This window comes from Monodelphis domestica, chromosome 1 (assembly GCF_027887165.1).
Source record: "Monodelphis domestica isolate mMonDom1 chromosome 1, mMonDom1.pri, whole genome shotgun sequence".
NCBI classification, from domain to species: Eukaryota; Metazoa; Chordata; class Mammalia; order Didelphimorphia; family Didelphidae; genus Monodelphis; species Monodelphis domestica.
The window spans coordinates 144,810,003-144,826,782 of record NC_077227.1 but is presented as its reverse complement, the minus strand read 5'-3'; the positions used below and the strand labels follow the sequence as shown (position 1 = coordinate 144,826,782).

Sequence of the window (16,780 nt, the reverse complement as noted above, 5' to 3'; positions counted from 1 at the left end):
AACTTAAATTATTAAAAGATACTCTCTTATTTTGTCAAAACCATTATTTTAACCCTTACAGTATACAGAGAACTTTGCTAGATGTTGAGGAGATACAAAGTTTAGTTAAGAGATGATCCCTCCCATCCAGTGGTGGGAATAAGATTGGAATACTTTTACCAGATGAAAGATATCCAGAAGATAGTGATAAGAATGGTGAGGGTAATCATAATTATGTCACATATAGATCGGTTGAGGAAATTGGCATGAAGAAACCAAAGTAATGATATACTCAAATTTTTCTGAGCTAAGTATTCCCTAGAGAAGAGGAGTCTTGGGGGAAATAAGATAGCTGTCTTCAAATATAATAAAGAAGGACTATTAGATTTATTTTCCTTGGCCCCAGCAGACAAAATCAGGATTCATGGGTATAAACTATGGGAATCTCAACTCAATACAATTTTATAACCAATAAATCTAGTGTTTGTTGTTTTTTTTTTTAATGCAGCAGGTTACTTCAAGAGGTATTTAATTCTTTGACATAGGAAATCATTATTTGTTTATAAAACGTTATTTTTCCCAATTACATATAAAATAATTTTTAACATTTATTTTTAAAAATTTGTGGCCCAAATTCTCTCTCTCCCCTCTCTCCTCCTTGAGATGGTCAGCAATTTGATGTAAATTTTCCTTATAAGATCATGCAAAATATACTTCCATATTGTGAATGAAGACACATTTTAAAAAACCCATTAAGAAAATAAGGTGAATAGTATGCTTCAATCACTATTCAGACTCCATCAGTTCTTTCTCTGGAGGTGGATATCATTTTTCATCATGAGTTCTTTGGGACTGTCTTGGATCATTGTATTGCAGAGTATAACTAAGTCATTCACAGTTGGTCGTTGTACAATATTGCTGTTATTATGTACAATGTTCTCCTGGCTTTACTCACTTTGCTTTGCATCAGTTCATATAAGTCTTTCAGGTTTTTTTCTGAAATCATCCTGCTTATCATTTCTTATAGCACAATAATGTTCCATTATAGTCATGCCACAACTTACTCAGCCATTCCCCAATTGACAGGCATCCTCTCAGTTTATAATTTTTTGCCACCACAAAAAGAACTGCTAAAAATATTTTTGTGCAAATAGGTTCTTTGGCCTTTTTTAAAAGACTCCTTGAGATAGAGACCTAGTGGTGGTATTACTGGATCAAAGAGAATGCAGTTTTATAGCCCTTTGGGCACAGTTCCAAATTGCCCTCCAAAATGGTTGGATCAGTTCACAACTCCTCCAACAGTGTGTATTCCAATTTTAACACGGGAAATCTTTAAATAGAAGCTGGTGATCACATGTCAGTGATGACAACAGCAATTCACATTTATTAAGCACTTTAAAATTTACAAAGCATTTTCTACACAATAATCCTGTGAGAGTAAGGAGTACCAACAATTATCTCTCTTTTTTCTGATCATGAACAATTTATTAGCAAGGCTAGCAATTGCCAATAAAAGGAATCTAAGACTTCTCAATAGCCAAGGATGCCTTTGAGAGCCAGAGAAGCCTTTTTTATACAGTTGAAAAGATAATATATTATGTAGAGTTATGAGAAATAATTCAGTGATGTAGACTAAACTAAGACTGTGATTGATGTAATACAAAGACAAAGAGGGGGCTTTGCTTGGCATGACCAGAAAAGGGATTTCCAGAATCCATGGCAATGGAAAAAAGCATAGAATTGACTACCATACTCTGGAAGATCTTGTGTCCAATACCACCTATACCAGAATGGTCTGAGTAAGGCAAACTTCTTATACTAGGTCAACATATCTACTCTTTCCCTCCTCATCCCTTCCAAAGTGAGACATATTAAGTCTAGGCTATAGTCCAGAGGAATAAAGGAACTAAATGCATAAAATTTACTGTAAAAACTACTAAGGTCTATATAATCACATCTAAATCTGATCCACAAGTATCTACTCCAATTATTAGATAAAATTCTCAATTAATAAATAATACAAAATACAGTGAGGTATCAATTTTCAATTTCACTTTACACACACACACACACAGAACCTTTTTAATCCCCCAAATTAGAGATGACAACTAAAACTTTTTTTAAAAGTTAAACTCAAATTTCTTAGCTCACAGTTTGTAGGTGGTACATTTACACCTTGTTTTATTTGTTCCAAATCTAAATTCATGTAGATGCATAGCTATAAATCTATATCATTAGCTCAATCTACAAAGATTTACTAAAGAAATCTTTATGCATTCCTGAACTTCATAGGACTCCAGGAAGAAACTACTTAGGCACCTATTTAAGAGTTCTTCTGATCTAACAATCTTATTTTATATATGACAAAGCTGAGGCCCTGGGACAATATCCAACTTGTCCAAAGTCATATAATATGCATGTAGTATCAAGGGAAGACTTAAATCAAGGTCCTCTGCCTCTGAACAATTATCTCTTTGAGAAACTGAAGCCAAAAGAAGTGAAGTAATGTTCTTAGAGTCATAGAACTAGTAGAAGGAATCCATATTTAAAGGTATGATTATATTAGGGGACTTTGTAGGATTATAGAATTCAGAGCAGAAAGGGACCTTAAAGAATACCAGACCAACCCTTTTGTTTCAAACTCTCTAAGATTCTATGTATATTGGAAGAACTTTTTGCCTTCCCATTCCCTACTATTTAATATTCATGACCATCTGCATATGTCTACAAATGAAATTCATTCTTCTGTACTCAGATTTAAAATAACTTTTGATTATTTAAAGTTACAATTTCCTGCCTTTCTTCTTCTCTCTTCTTCCCATTCTCCTACCTTGCTTCTTTCTTCATAATCAACAATCTAAAGCAACACTGTCCTTTGGGGACAGTGATTTTCTGCGCTCTACTTGAGAAGATTGATTTTTTGAGCTCCAATGTCGATAGTCAACTTTTTGCAAACCCATTCTATGGTTAAATCAGAAGTTCATATTGTCATACTGCTTTTGAGGGATAAAAAAAATCAAAAACAAAACACTTCAATTTTTAATTTCCTTTGATAATGTGGCCTATCACAGAGTTCTCTGCCTATCTCCACCTGGTTTTAGTGACAGGCACTTAATGGAAAGTTTATTGAATAAGCGAATCAACCTTTTAACACACAGCTTAAATGTAGTCTTCCCCATGAAGCTTTTCATGACCTCACCTAAATATGATCTTTCACTCTTAGAACTTTGAATACCAATTCATTCTTCTCTAAAGCACTTGTGTTGAAATAGAGAAGTACAAAGATTAAAAGAAAGGCACAGTGGACAGAGTGCTGGATTTGGAGTCAGGAAGACCTGAGTTCTGGCTCATATGTTTACTAATTGTGTAATCACGGGGAAGTCATCTAATCTCTCTCACTTTCAATTTCCTCATCTGGAAAGTGAAAATGATATTTCCTTCTTCAAAGGGTTATTTGGAGGATCAAATAATATATGCAAAGTGCTTTAAAACTCTTAAAATATCTTATAAATGCTAGCTATTTCTGTATTTGGACATCAGATTTTCCATTTAGTTCTGGTCTTTTCTTTACAAATACTTGAAGATCTTCTATTTGTTAAATGTCCATACTTTCCCCTGGAAATATATAGTTAGTTTTGATGAGTAGGTAATCCTTGGTTGTAGACCTAATTCTCTTGCCTTTCTGAATATCATATTCCAAGCCTTGTGGTCCCTTAGTATAGAAGCTGCCAGATCCCGTGTAATCCTGATTGGTACTCCTTGATATCTGAATTGTCTCTTTCTGGCTTCTTGCAATATTTTCTCCTTAGCTTGGAAGCTCTTGAATTTGACAATTACATTCCTGAGGGTTGTCTTTTGAGGATTTAATGGAGAGGGTGATCTATGGACTCTTTCAATGTCTATTTTGCCCTCATTTAAGAATATCAGGGCAATTTTCTTGGATAATTTCTTGTAGTATAATGTCAAGGTGTCTGTTTATTTCTAGGTTTTCAGGTATGCCTCTGATTCTCAAATTGTCTCTCCTGGAACTGTATTCCAAATAAGTCATCTTCTCAATATGATATTTCATGTTTCCTTCTAATTTGTCATTCTTTTGACTTTACTTTATTAGTTCTTTCTGTCATGTGAGATCATCTCCTACTTGCCCAATTCTAGTCTTTAAAGACTGGTTTTCAGCTATGATCTTTTGATTTTCCTCTTTGGTTCAGTCTATCCTGCTTTTCATGTCTTCTAGCAAGTCAATCCTGTTCTCCAATTTGTGTATTATTTCATTTTATTTCTGGGATTCTTTTTTCCCAATGGGAGATTCTGTCTTTTAAACTATTTCATTTTTTAACTATTTTCCACTTTTCTTGTCAAGTTTGTTCTTTCTTTCTTGGTTCTCTACCTCTATTCTGATTTCCTAGAGGGCTTGTGACTAATTTTCTTTCTTTCTTTTTTTTTTTTTTTTGAAAGTTTGGATGTGTTTGCTTGTTTGTCACCCTCTGCTGTCTCCTCTGTAGATTGTTGTTTTTCACCATAGAATTTATCCAGGGTCAAGGTCTTTCTTTCCTTCTTTCTTTTTTGGTGGTTGTAGATAGTAGTTCTTGGGTGTTGGTGGCCATTGCTGTGTTATTTTTTTCTTCCCTTCCCAGTCAGAAATATGAGTGAGGGGGGTAGGCAGGTCTCTGTGTATTGAGCTACAAAGTGGTTTTGCAATGAGGGTATTTTTCAGTCTCTGCGACATCTGCGGTGGGCAGCCTCTCTCTGCCCTATCTCTGTGCCCAAGCTCTATGTTCCTCAGCCTCCTGGGGTTCCAAGTCTCACGGTTCTCAGGAGTAAGTCTATGGTGCCCTCAGCCAGCCCCCAAGAAACTAGAGTTTGCCCCACACTCATTCTGACTCTGGTGCTTTAGGTGGAGTGGGGGAGGGGTGATCAACTCGTGTTTTCGTAGGAGTAATTTTATCCCCTTATGGCATTGAAATGCCCAAACCCTACCTACTTTCAAGGCTGTGACCTACAGTAGAGACCTTTTGCTCATCTGATTTGAGTTTTTATCCTTTTGAGGCATTTTATATGGGTTGGTGGTGAGAAGAAGAAGATCCTTGCTTCTATCCTGTAGCCATCTTAGCCCAGAAGTCCAATGCTAGCTATTTCTATTCTGTTTCATTTTATTACACATAAATATATATATATATAAAAATATATACACATATACATGTAAATATACAAATACTTATATAAAGGCATTTGTCTACATGCATATATATGTAAAAATAGACATACCTGTATAAGTACAAATGTAAATCTATACATATATATATATATATATATACACACAAATATACAATTATACTTATTTTAACCAGGCACAAATATATATAAATATATTATCTGATATTATATATATACACATATTTTATACTTTTATGCATAATAAAATGAAGCACAATAATAGCTAGTACTTATAAGGTACTTTATCTATTAATATATATATATAAACATACATATATATATATCATATCCCTCTACTATTTTGTGAGTTCTAAGAAGGCAGGTATATATCTTATTTATGTTTATGTAAGCTTCAAGTACAGATGTTCTGCAAATAATAGACATTTAACAAATAACTTATTTAATCCAATTGAAAGCCAATATATGATATAGGAAAGAGGACAGCTATCTGGTGCCAATCATTTAAGGACCTGGACAACAGGCCTGGAAAGAAAGGGAAAGCTAGAACCAGAAGTAGTATCAAGTAATGCTAGGAGAAACATTATGGAGTCTTCCTTTCTCTTAGTTTTTCTGCCATTTCTCTATATACGTTTCAGTTTTGTCTCCAAATAGGAGTCCCCCCAGAAGAGTTCATGTTTATGGGAATCCTGTGTCCTATATCTGGGGAAAATTGCAGCAACTTCAAGCATTCATAATCTTTATGTCATCAAAATTATATCAAAAGGTCAACATTTTGGCCAAAAAACAACTGAATATATCAAGTCAGTAAGCATTATGATAAAACCATTGAGAACTACAAAACATAGAGAACTATAGATTTAAGAAGCATGGAGATTACTCACAGAAATGCATATCTCTAAACAGGTAAAAAGTATATAAGCACAGTTTGTAGGTGGTACAGGTGCTGTGATCCAAGCTCAGAGGTGGCAATGATTGGCCATTGCCTTGGAACAATATACATATTCTGCCATCAAAGTTCAAATGTCAGGGAAATCTAGGTGGCTTTAGTGGATAGAAAGCCAGACCTGGAAACATACATCTCAGCTGTATGACCCTGGGCAAGTCACTTAGCCTCCCATTTCTTAGCCCTTACTATTCTTGTGCCTTGGAACTGATACTTAGTATTGAGTCTAAGCCAAAAAGGTAAGGATTAATAAAAAGCAAGTGGCAACAATGCAAAAAATGACAGTCCTCATATTATGATTTTTAAAAATAAAATATAGTCACTAACACCATGGGAAATATTTATTTAAATTGAAAAATGATCACATAGCTGAATGAATGATAAGAATTAGAAAAATGCTTAAGTAAGAAATGCTAATGATCTGAGAATTTCTGAGTAGGGTAGTTGGGTTGAAAATGACAAATGAATAGTAGATTTGAATCAGGGAGAAGATAAGAAAGAAATGTTCACATTTCTTAAGTGCAAAGAATATACTACAGATTAGGGGTGGGATCATTGGATTTATAGCTGTGAGAGTCCTTGAAGATCATCTAGTTCAAATGTTCATTTTGTAGGTGAGGAAACTGATTTAGAGTGGTGCTATCAACCCCAAATAGATTCCGGCAGAACCCATACATTAATATTGTCTATACCTTATTGGGTCAGCTAGATGGCGCAATATATGTATAGAGTCAGGAAGATTCATCCTCGTGAGCTCAAATCTGGTTCCAGGTACTTATTCCTCATCTGGAAAATGAGCTGGAGCTCATTGCAAAAATAACAAACCACTGTAATATAATTGCCAAAAACAAACAAACAAACAAACAAAAAAACCAAACAAATGAGGTCACAAAGAATCAGAAATAACTGAACAACAAAATGTTTTACTATACTTACATTTTTTTTTTTAAACAGCTACATTCGGGAGTTTTTCATGCAACATGTGGACACCTAGAGCTATGATTTTGACACCTCTGACTTGGAGGAAGTAAGTGTATTGATCAAAGTCATACCAGTAGAAAGGTACAAAGCTAGAATTGAAGCCTATATTCCCCTTTTCCAAATCCAGTGCTCATTTTGTAGTCATTCAGATAGGAAGAACACTGGACATTAATCATCCTGTAAGAAAAAGGGAACATCTTCCCCTTCTTCCTCTCCCTAACCTATGCTAGGGAACTTGTTGAGGAAGAGGGGACAAGCTTCTCAGGGCCAATGAGGACATGGAAACTGAGAGATTAATTTCTCTGCCAGGGCCTTTTGTGCCTGTTATATGCTACATATTACATATTGGAGTTGAAATCAATTTTAGAATTTAATCTACTGTAAGTAGAGACAGCAGTTATTCAACGAGGCCCAAAGAATCAGTAAAATCTATTATCACTACTAGAAAACAAACAATTCCTGAAAATCTACCATTTAGGTCATCTAGGTGATTTGCTACCAATAGCCTCATTTTGAAAACAATTACATTAAATACAAGTGCACTTTTCTTTAACCATCACATTTGAACACTCAAACTCACATGACAGATACATTAATATTCTTTGCTTTACATTTGGTATTCACTTCAAAATTTTTACCCCTTTCCCTCCCACAATCTGTTACATTTAAAATATCATGATTTGATTTACAAAAATTCATTTAAGTGCAGCTTTTCAAATATCTAAAAAAAAAATTAAAGGATGTATCTATTGTTTAAAGTGATGTCTAGATCAAGGTGAAGTAGTAATGAAAATGTTCAAAAATTTTGTACTGAATATTTCTTGGAATAAGTGAGCCTTATGCTGGGCTATGGAGCTCTTGAACAGTATTTGTTCAAATAGAATTTGATTTGTAGTATCAATTTTTTTTCTAGGGCAGTGAGGTCATATAATAAACAAGTTGAAATTATCACCACGCATATCTCTTTTCATTTAGTTTCAAGGAAGATACCCTAAGAACCTTTCTAGGAACTAATTCTCAGTTTCCCATTTCTGCCTCAATTTTTACTTTGTGTAGTGAGCTAAATTAGTTTTCACAGACTGCAAAATTCAGACTTTGGCAGTGTTAAAGTGGTATAGCCCTGAAGTTCTCTCTAGAAAGTTGAACACTTAGCAGGCAATAAATCTGATCCTTGCAGGAAAAAAAGTAAAGTTGCCTTACCGATCCTATCATGATGCAAAGGTCTGCTACAACAGTGATTGAGCTAATCCTGTCACAGTATAAATCAATAGGAAGCCCACAAGAGGTGAGTTGATTCAGGATGTCCATTTTGGAAAACTAGTCAACCTATATCATTTGACTGAAGCTTATTTCAGTGCTGTTGGGGTTTTTTTTTGGGGGGGGGAGGGGGAGAAAGAAATGTCTGTTTGAAATGATCAACTTTTTTTAGGGCCCAGAACACTGATCCTACTCCAAAAGCCAGGATATACTCAAATTCCTCCAAGTTAAATGCAGCTAACTGCCTTGGTCTACCTAAATGATGACAATTTATAATGAAATTATAACAAAAATGTCCCTATTTTCTGCTTATTGTACTCTTCTCTTTTTGGAGGCATTGTTCCAGGAAGAAAAGTTGGCCATAGGATTATAGGCTTTGAGATGGAAGGGATCTTAGAGGTCACTGAATCCAATCCCCTCATTTTATTTGTTGTTGTTTAGTTCTTTCAGTTATATCTGACTCTTTGTGACCCCATTTGGGGTTTTCTTTATAAAGATACTAGAGTGGTTTGCCATTTCCTCTCCAGCTCATTTTACAGGTGAAGAAAGTGAAGCAAACAGGGCTAAGTAACTTGTCCAGGGTCACACGACTAGTAAGTGTCTGAGACCATATTTGAACTTGTCTTCCAGACTTCAGATCCAGCATTCTACCCACTGTGTCACTTAGCTGCCCCCTCATTTTATAAATAAGAAAACTGATACTCAGAGAGGTCCAGGGACCCACTGGTAATAAGTAGCTAAGTGGAATTCAAACCCAGGTTGTCTGACTCCAAACTATTAACACTGCAATGACTGTAAGCATATCCTAATAAATATATCTGACAACCAAGGGCAAATTTGGTGGTTTAGGGTGAACTCTGAAAGATTGACTTAGATTATGCGCTGCTGCAGGTTTACACTCAAAAAGGAATGGCTATACCACTAGGAAAGAAGCTATTTGTGCCTTTGGACACTTTGAGAACCTTAGGTTCTTTCTCTAGGATTGGTCCTTTGCTCTAGCTTACATTTTTCCAGACATGTTTTAAGGACCTTTAGGGCTTTTAAGGATTACATGTAGAACTCAAAAAGGAAGCTGAAAAGAGATTTGAAAGTATAAGTAGAGGAGCCTGAAAATTCATTTTATAGAGAGCAAACATTCCTAATCTTTTTTAAGTCATCAACTTCTTTGACAATCTGGTAAAACCTACAGAACCCTTCTCAGAATTATGTTTTTAAATGCATAAAGTTAAATATATAGGACTAGAAAGGAGACCAATTATACTAAAATAGTTATCTATATATAAAGTTTGTGCTAATTCATCTAGAAGAATAAAAGGTCAAAAATATCAGGAAATCAATGAATAAAAAAGTGAAAGAAGATGACCTTGTATCATATCTTAAACTCTAATATAAAGTGGTAATCATCAAAACAGTTTGGTACTGGATAAGAAATAAAGTAGTTGATCAATATAACATATTAGGTACATAATATACATAAGGAAATAACTGCAGTAAGCTTATGTTTGATAAACCCAAAGATCTCACCATCTGACAAAAACTGAAAAAATCTGGAGAACAGTCTGGTAAAAATAAGGCATAGATCAACATGTCACATGATGTTCTAAGATAAGGTCAAAATGGGTACATAATTTAAACATAAAGGGTGATATAATAAGCAAATTAGGAGACCATGGGGAAAAAATAACTATCAGTTCTATGGATACAATCAAATGAGATTGAGAGGATCACTGGAGCTACAATGGATAATTTTTATTACATTAAATGAAAAAGATTCTGTGCAAACAAAACCAATGCAGCCACATTTAGAAGGAAAGGAGGTAATCAGGGAAAATATTTTTGCAGGAAGTTTCTCTATAAAAGGTTTCATTTCTTTAAGCAGAACCAAGAGAACATTGTACACAATAACAGCGATATTGTATGATGATTAACTGAAAACTTGGCTACTCTCAGCAATGCAATAGTCTGGGACAATTCTGAAAGACTGATAGTGGGGAATGCCATTCACCTCAAGAAAAAGATCTGTTGGAGTTGGATGGATGTGAATTAAAGCACACTATCTTTCACTTCAGTTTATTTATGGTTTTATTTTGGCGTTTTGGTTTTGTATGAGTGTGCTCTTACAAAATGACCAATTTGGAAGTGTGTTTTGCATGATAATACATGTATGGCCCAGATAAAATTGCTTACCATTTTCAAGTGGAAGAGAGAAGGGGAGAAAGGAAATCTTTGGATCTTATAATTTTGGAAAATGTATGTTGAAAATTATTATTGCATTTAACTGGGAAAATAAAATGTTTGAATTAAAAATAAATTATTATTTTTAAAAAGGTTTCATTTCCAAAGATTTTGGAAACTGAGTAAAATTTATAAATATAAGAATAATTCTCATTTAACAAAATGGTCAAAGTGTATGAATCAGCATTTTTTAGAAGAATAAGACAAAGGTATCAATAGTCATATGACAAAAGTGCTCTAAATCACTAAGAAGTTCATGAAGCCCAGGTTAAGATTACCAGCAAATCATCTAACCTCAGCCTCACTTTCTTTATCTGTAAAGTGAGGATTATAATAGCACTTAGCTCATGGGGGTTATTGTAAAGATCAAATGAGATAATATATAAAAAATCTTTTCAAACCTTAAAGAGCTACATCAATATCAGCTATTGATGTTGTTCAATTCAATGAGTGTTAAATGCTTACTATGCTTATGAACAAAGGAGTCTAGTAAACTTGTAGAGGGGAATGAGTATGTCTATTGAACTTGATCTATATCTTGCTTAGTACAGTGTTTAGGCAAAGAGACAGCAAGCTACCTGACACCAGGTGTGAGGCATAGTATTAGGAAAGCACATTTTGGTACAAATGTAGAAAGGTCCTTGAAATTGCGAGATACCAAAAGGAGTCCTTGAAAGAAAACATTTGGAAATGTTGGACCTAGTTTTTCCTCATTTCACATCATGCCTTGAATTCTCCCACTTTTGTTATGGGATGAATCATAGCAGCAGAAAGGATGATTCACATTAATTATGAAACTAAAAAACCTTAGTCTAGAAAGGACCTTGAGAAGTCATCTAGTCTAATCTACCAACCTTCTACTAAATTACAGATTTTAGAAAACTCATACTTATGCCCAGCAAGGCTAAACCTAGACATAATCATTGTTAGAAACAGAAGATCAGATAAGAAACACAATTCCATACTTCATTGAGGGTCTCATTCTATTTTTTGCTTTTTTCTCTAAACTGATTAAGAATTTGGGATTGTACTAAGAAAATCTCTAAAGTTCCTTTCAGCTCTAAATCTATGACACTGTGAACTTCATCCTTGTAAAAGCTTGAAGATTCTACTGAAAAGGATACAAAATGTCAGAGGAAAAGAAGGGCATTTTCTACATTTTTGCTCTCCATCTAACCAAATGCATGTACAGGATCATAACCCTAGAGCTGGAAGGGTCCAACCTTCTTCATTTTATAAGTGAAGAAAATGAAACCCATGGAAACTAAGTGATTTGCTCAGTTATACAGGTAGCACACATCAAGGGCAAGACCTAAACCAAGGTCATCTGACCCCCAAAGCCCTTTATAGGACAATAAACAAGGCAGTCAGGTGGCAAAGTAGATAGAGCACTGGGCTTGGAGAAGACTCATCTTCCTTAGTTAAAATCCAGGCTCAAACACTTAGTAGTTGTGTGACTCTGGGCAAGTCACTTAACCTTTTATGCCTCAGTTTCCCCATATGTAAAATGAGCTGGAGAGAGAAATGGCAAACTACTCCAGGATCTTTGCCACAAAAACACCAAATAGGGTCATGAAGCATCAGATGTGACTGAAAAGACTGAACAACAAATAAAATGAGGAGATTGGATTTGGAGGCTTCTAAGATCCCTCTGTGCCAAGAAAACTCCAAATGGGGTCATGAAGAGTCAAAAATGACTGAACAACAACAAATGTAAAAACTTAATTCAATACTTTAAAAATACATAATTTTTATTGGTTCGAATACCCTTTACATCAGATTGCAATCCTTGTTAGCCTATATTTGTGGAATGCTTTGGCCAACAATTTCATCTAGGAAGGAGCCTCTCAGAGCTTACTCTTACAGGGCTACTCTTCAACTATAGATACACAGCCTATCAAGACTCCCAAACTTAAAGCCTTTCTAGCTTAACAAGGAAAGTCTGCTGCAACCTGACTGTGTTTGGCGGGTATAAATAAATGGTTAATCAATTCAAATGAGACGTATTATCAATATATGTAAGGTGCTTTGTAAAACCTTAAGATACTAAATAAATGCTAGCTTTTTAAAAAAAATAGGCACCTAAACTTCATGGTAGATAGAGTAGAAGACCTAGAGTCAGGAAGACCCAAGTTCAAATGCTGCCTGACACCAGCTATGCCATTACCAGCAAGTCAGTGTCTCAGCCTCACTTTCCACATCTGTAAAATGGGAATCATAATAGCACCAATCTCATAGAAGTGTTGTGAAGATCAAATGAGACAGTAATGTAAAGTGCTTTTCAAACCTTACAGTGCTATATAACATTAGTTATTATCATTATTGTTCAATTCAACAAACATTAAATGCCTACTATATGACTAGGCATAGGACTAGGAACTAGGAATACAGATAAAAAAAGAGAAGTCCTTACCTTCTAGGAATTTGCTCTCAAGGTGCAGAAGAGATAACACAAGCAGAAACACTAAATATAAAATGTAAACAAAGTAATATGGAAGAAAAGAGCACCAGAGGGGATCAGAAGAATTTTTCTATTGGAAATGGCCCTGGAGAAGAAAGTAGAAGAAAGCCTGGGATTCTGTGATAGAGCAGTGAAAGACAACTGTATTCCAGGTATGGGGACCAGTTGTTGCAAAGGCCCAGAGTTAGAAAATGGAAGGTCATGTTTGGGGGAACAGGAAGCAAGTCAATTTGGCAGGAATATTGAGTCTGTTAGGGCAACTAACATGTGATAAATAAGCCTGGAAGGGTAGGCAGGGGCTGGATTGTGAAGTGTTTTAAAAGTCAAACAAGAGGAGTTTGTATTTTCACCCAGAAACTAGAGCGAGAGCACCAGAAGTTCCTGAGCAGGAGAGCAGCATGGTCAAACCTCTGCTTCAAGGACCCAGGATGTCCTTCATACCACAAGGAGGCATCAGAGAACTGCTTTAGGAAGGAAAGAAAAAAGGAAGAGAGGAAGGAAGAAAAGAAAGGAGGAAGTAAGGAAAAAAGGAACAAAAGAAAGAAAAAAGGAAGGGAGGAAAGACTACAGAGGTAAAAGGAGAGAGGAAGGAAGGAAAGAAGAAAGGAAGGGAGGGAGGGAGGGAGGAAGGGAGGAAGGGAGGAAATAAGCATTTAAGAGGAACCTAATATAAGCTAAGCATTATGCTAAGAGTTTTACAAGAATCTTAACCCATTTTATTCACACCACAAGCTGGGGGGGGGGGGTACTGCTATTATGATCCCCATTTTAAAATGAGGAAGCTAAGGTAGGTAGACATTAAATGACTTGTTACGGGTCAAATAAGGTAAGGGAATAAGTTTTTATATAGCACCTACTATGTGCCAGACACTTTACAAATATTATTTAATTTTCATGAAGGAATATAAAAATTTAACAGATATAATTTATTTATATCCAATGTATGTTCCCAGTATTCATTTGCTTTATTTTTTAATTAGTTTAGTACAATACCAGGAAATTTCTTCCCTTTCCTACCCCATTAAAGAAGACATCATTTGACAAAAATATATAAGCATAAATACATAAAACTATGCCTTACTTATTTCTATTTATAAGTTCTTTCTCTGGAGGTGGACATGCATAAGTTATCTTCAAACAATATTTCTGTTGCTATATACAATATTCTCTTGGTTTTGCTCATTTCACTCTTTCTAAATTCTTGCAGGTATTTTCATGTTTTCTCAAAGTTAACCTGCTTGTCATTTCTTACAGCATAGTAGTATTCCATTCCAATCATACTGATTGGATAGTAAATTCTAGAGGGCAAAGGCAAACTTTGTTGAGTTGTTAGAAGAGTTTCTAAGCTCAGTGCTTTATACTAATGTAAGTGTCATATAGTAAATGCTTTGGATGATCTTTAGAACTGCAAGGCAGAGTTCTAAAAAAAATGGAAATGGGATGAGTGCAAAAGGCAGATGGCCAGGACATTTGAAGCTCTACTATCCTCAAATTCCAAGACCCCTGAAAACAGAGTGCCATCTGAACAGGGGATTCAAACTTCAAAGGGATTATACAGTAGTATAATGAGAATAGTTGGCAAAGGGAGAGGACATGTTTTTCCTGTGGACTCTGGAATTATAAATCCCCAGAGGAAATAAAGGGTAAGGAGATGGAAATGAATATTCCTCATAAAAGATCTCAATCCCTCCACAAAGAGCCCCCAGGTCCAAAGACCAGTTTCTTGCTCTGTAGACCAGTGAGCCTTTGGAAAGAGCCACCTAGTGTCAGCAGAGAATATTATCCCAAAACATTGCCACACAATTTAGCACTTAAAATTACAGAATCATTAATTTTGAGACCTGAAAGTGATTTATGTAAATAAATAATTTAAATATAGGTCATAGTTACTATTATCCAGTTATCTAGTCCAACCATCTCATCTAACAAATAAGGGCACTGAATGATAGCGAGGTCAAGCAATTCACTTAAGGACACACAGCTGTTAGTAGGAAAGTCAGGCCTACCATCCAACCTTTGACTACATTCCTAACATTTTATATCGCTTCTTGGATATAAAGGATCAAAGATTTAGAATTGAAAGGGTCCTTAAGAAATCACCTAGTCTGAACTTCTCATTTTACAAATAGAGAACCTGAGTCTTGGAGAGATTAGCCCACTCTCTTAGCATACTTTCCAGTGCGTAGCAGATTGATTAATGGCAGAGCACAGTTTATCTTCTAATTCTAGCTCCAAAGAACCAAGCTGACCCTTGTATAGATAGGATCCACAGTCTTAGAATGGGAAGGAACAGAAGAGTTTAGCAACACTATCATTTGGTTGGAGGCAGCTAGATTGCAAGGTAGCCAGAGTGCTGCAGTTGGCATCTCAGAAATTTGAGTTTGAGCACTAGCAACAACCAACAGTGTGACCTAGGGCAAAACTTTTAATCTCAGCCTCAGTTTCCTTGCCTATAGTACTGAAATAATAACACTCCTATTTCATAGGGTTATTGGAAGAAAATAAGGATAATAACACAGGGTCGTTGAGAGAATCTAATAAGATAATAAATTAATAAGTAATAGATTAAATGAGATAAATGTAAAGTGTTTTGCAAATCTTACAGTTCTATATAAACATTAGCTTGCTACAGATGAGGAAACTGAGGCTTAAAGGGACTAATTGGTCATAGGTCTGTGGAAGAAGCAGACTGGAGATTTGAACCTCTGTATCAAAATCCGGCTCTCTTTCAACTGATCACGTAGCCTTGTTCCTATATTGTATTCCCCGAATGTTTTATGTGTAGTGTCTCTTTCCTAACAGGACTAGAACCTCCCTGAAGGCAGTGATCAAGTCTTTCACAGCACTTCCCGCATCCCGTGTCGTTAGTCCGTGGCTAAGAGTTCTAGCCTACGTGACCCTTGGTCCACTTTCCCGGGGCGGGCGGGCTGACTTACCCGCGCTCCCCTAGGCGCGCCCCGCGCTTGGAGCGGCCAGGGGATCGGCCCGTGTGGCCCCACATGAGCCGGGCACGAGTCGGGTGCTTCTCCTGGGCACTTTCCTGGAACCTTGACGAGAATGCGCCTCAGCCTTCTTCCCTCCCTCGCGCCCTCCCACCCTCCCTTCCTCCCTCGCGGCGGCGCTTCCCAGGAGCGGCGCTGGCTTTAAAAAGCCCCAACCCCACCCCCCCAGCCCTGCACTCTGCACAGGCACTTGAGCGAGCCAGGCTAAAGCCATGCGGCGCTCGCAGCTGCCCGGATCCCTTAGGCTGCTGTGCGCTGGAGGAGGAGAAGGAGGAGGAGACAGAAGAGGACGCGGCAGAAGCGGCGGCGGCAGTAGCGGCTGGAGTGGGACAGGCTCTCGGCCGCTGACTATGCGCTGCTGGAGCTGGCTCCTGGTGTTCGTGCTGCCCACCGCTTGCGCGGCGCTGCGGTCCCCAACAGTCTATACTAACCACTGGGCTGTGGAAGTACTCGGAGGGCCAGCGGAGGCGGACCGAGTCGCCTCGGCACACGGTTATCTGAATTTGGGACAGGTAAGTGGTTAGGGGCAAACTTTTCCCCGCGCGCACTGCGGGTACCCCGCGGTGTCCTTGGTACAGAGTAGGAACTGGAGCTTCCGTCGTCCTCTCTGACCTCGCCTTACCTCTTCTCCTCTCCTCTCCTACTTTCCCACAAACCCGGGTCAGGGAGTGGCTGCTAGATCCTGCGTCCCAACAAGCCCCAACCTGGGCACACCAGTGCACCCTGACCGGGTCCTACCCTGAGGAA

The 16,780-nt window shown here is 37.0% G+C and overlaps 1 protein-coding gene across 1 annotated transcript in view; it reads left to right on the top strand.

The window, feature by feature from the left end:
- Window positions 1-16,188: 16,188 nt before the first annotated feature.
- PCSK6 (proprotein convertase subtilisin/kexin type 6) overlaps window positions 16,189-16,780 on the top strand; it is a 258,521-nt gene continuing 257,929 nt past the window's right edge. The window contains exon 1 of the mRNA XM_001373227.5: window positions 16,189-16,545. Coding sequence (XP_001373264.1) covers window positions 16,246-16,545 — 300 coding nt within the window. The 5' untranslated portion in view covers window positions 16,189-16,245. The remainder of the gene's footprint in view (window positions 16,546-16,780) is intronic.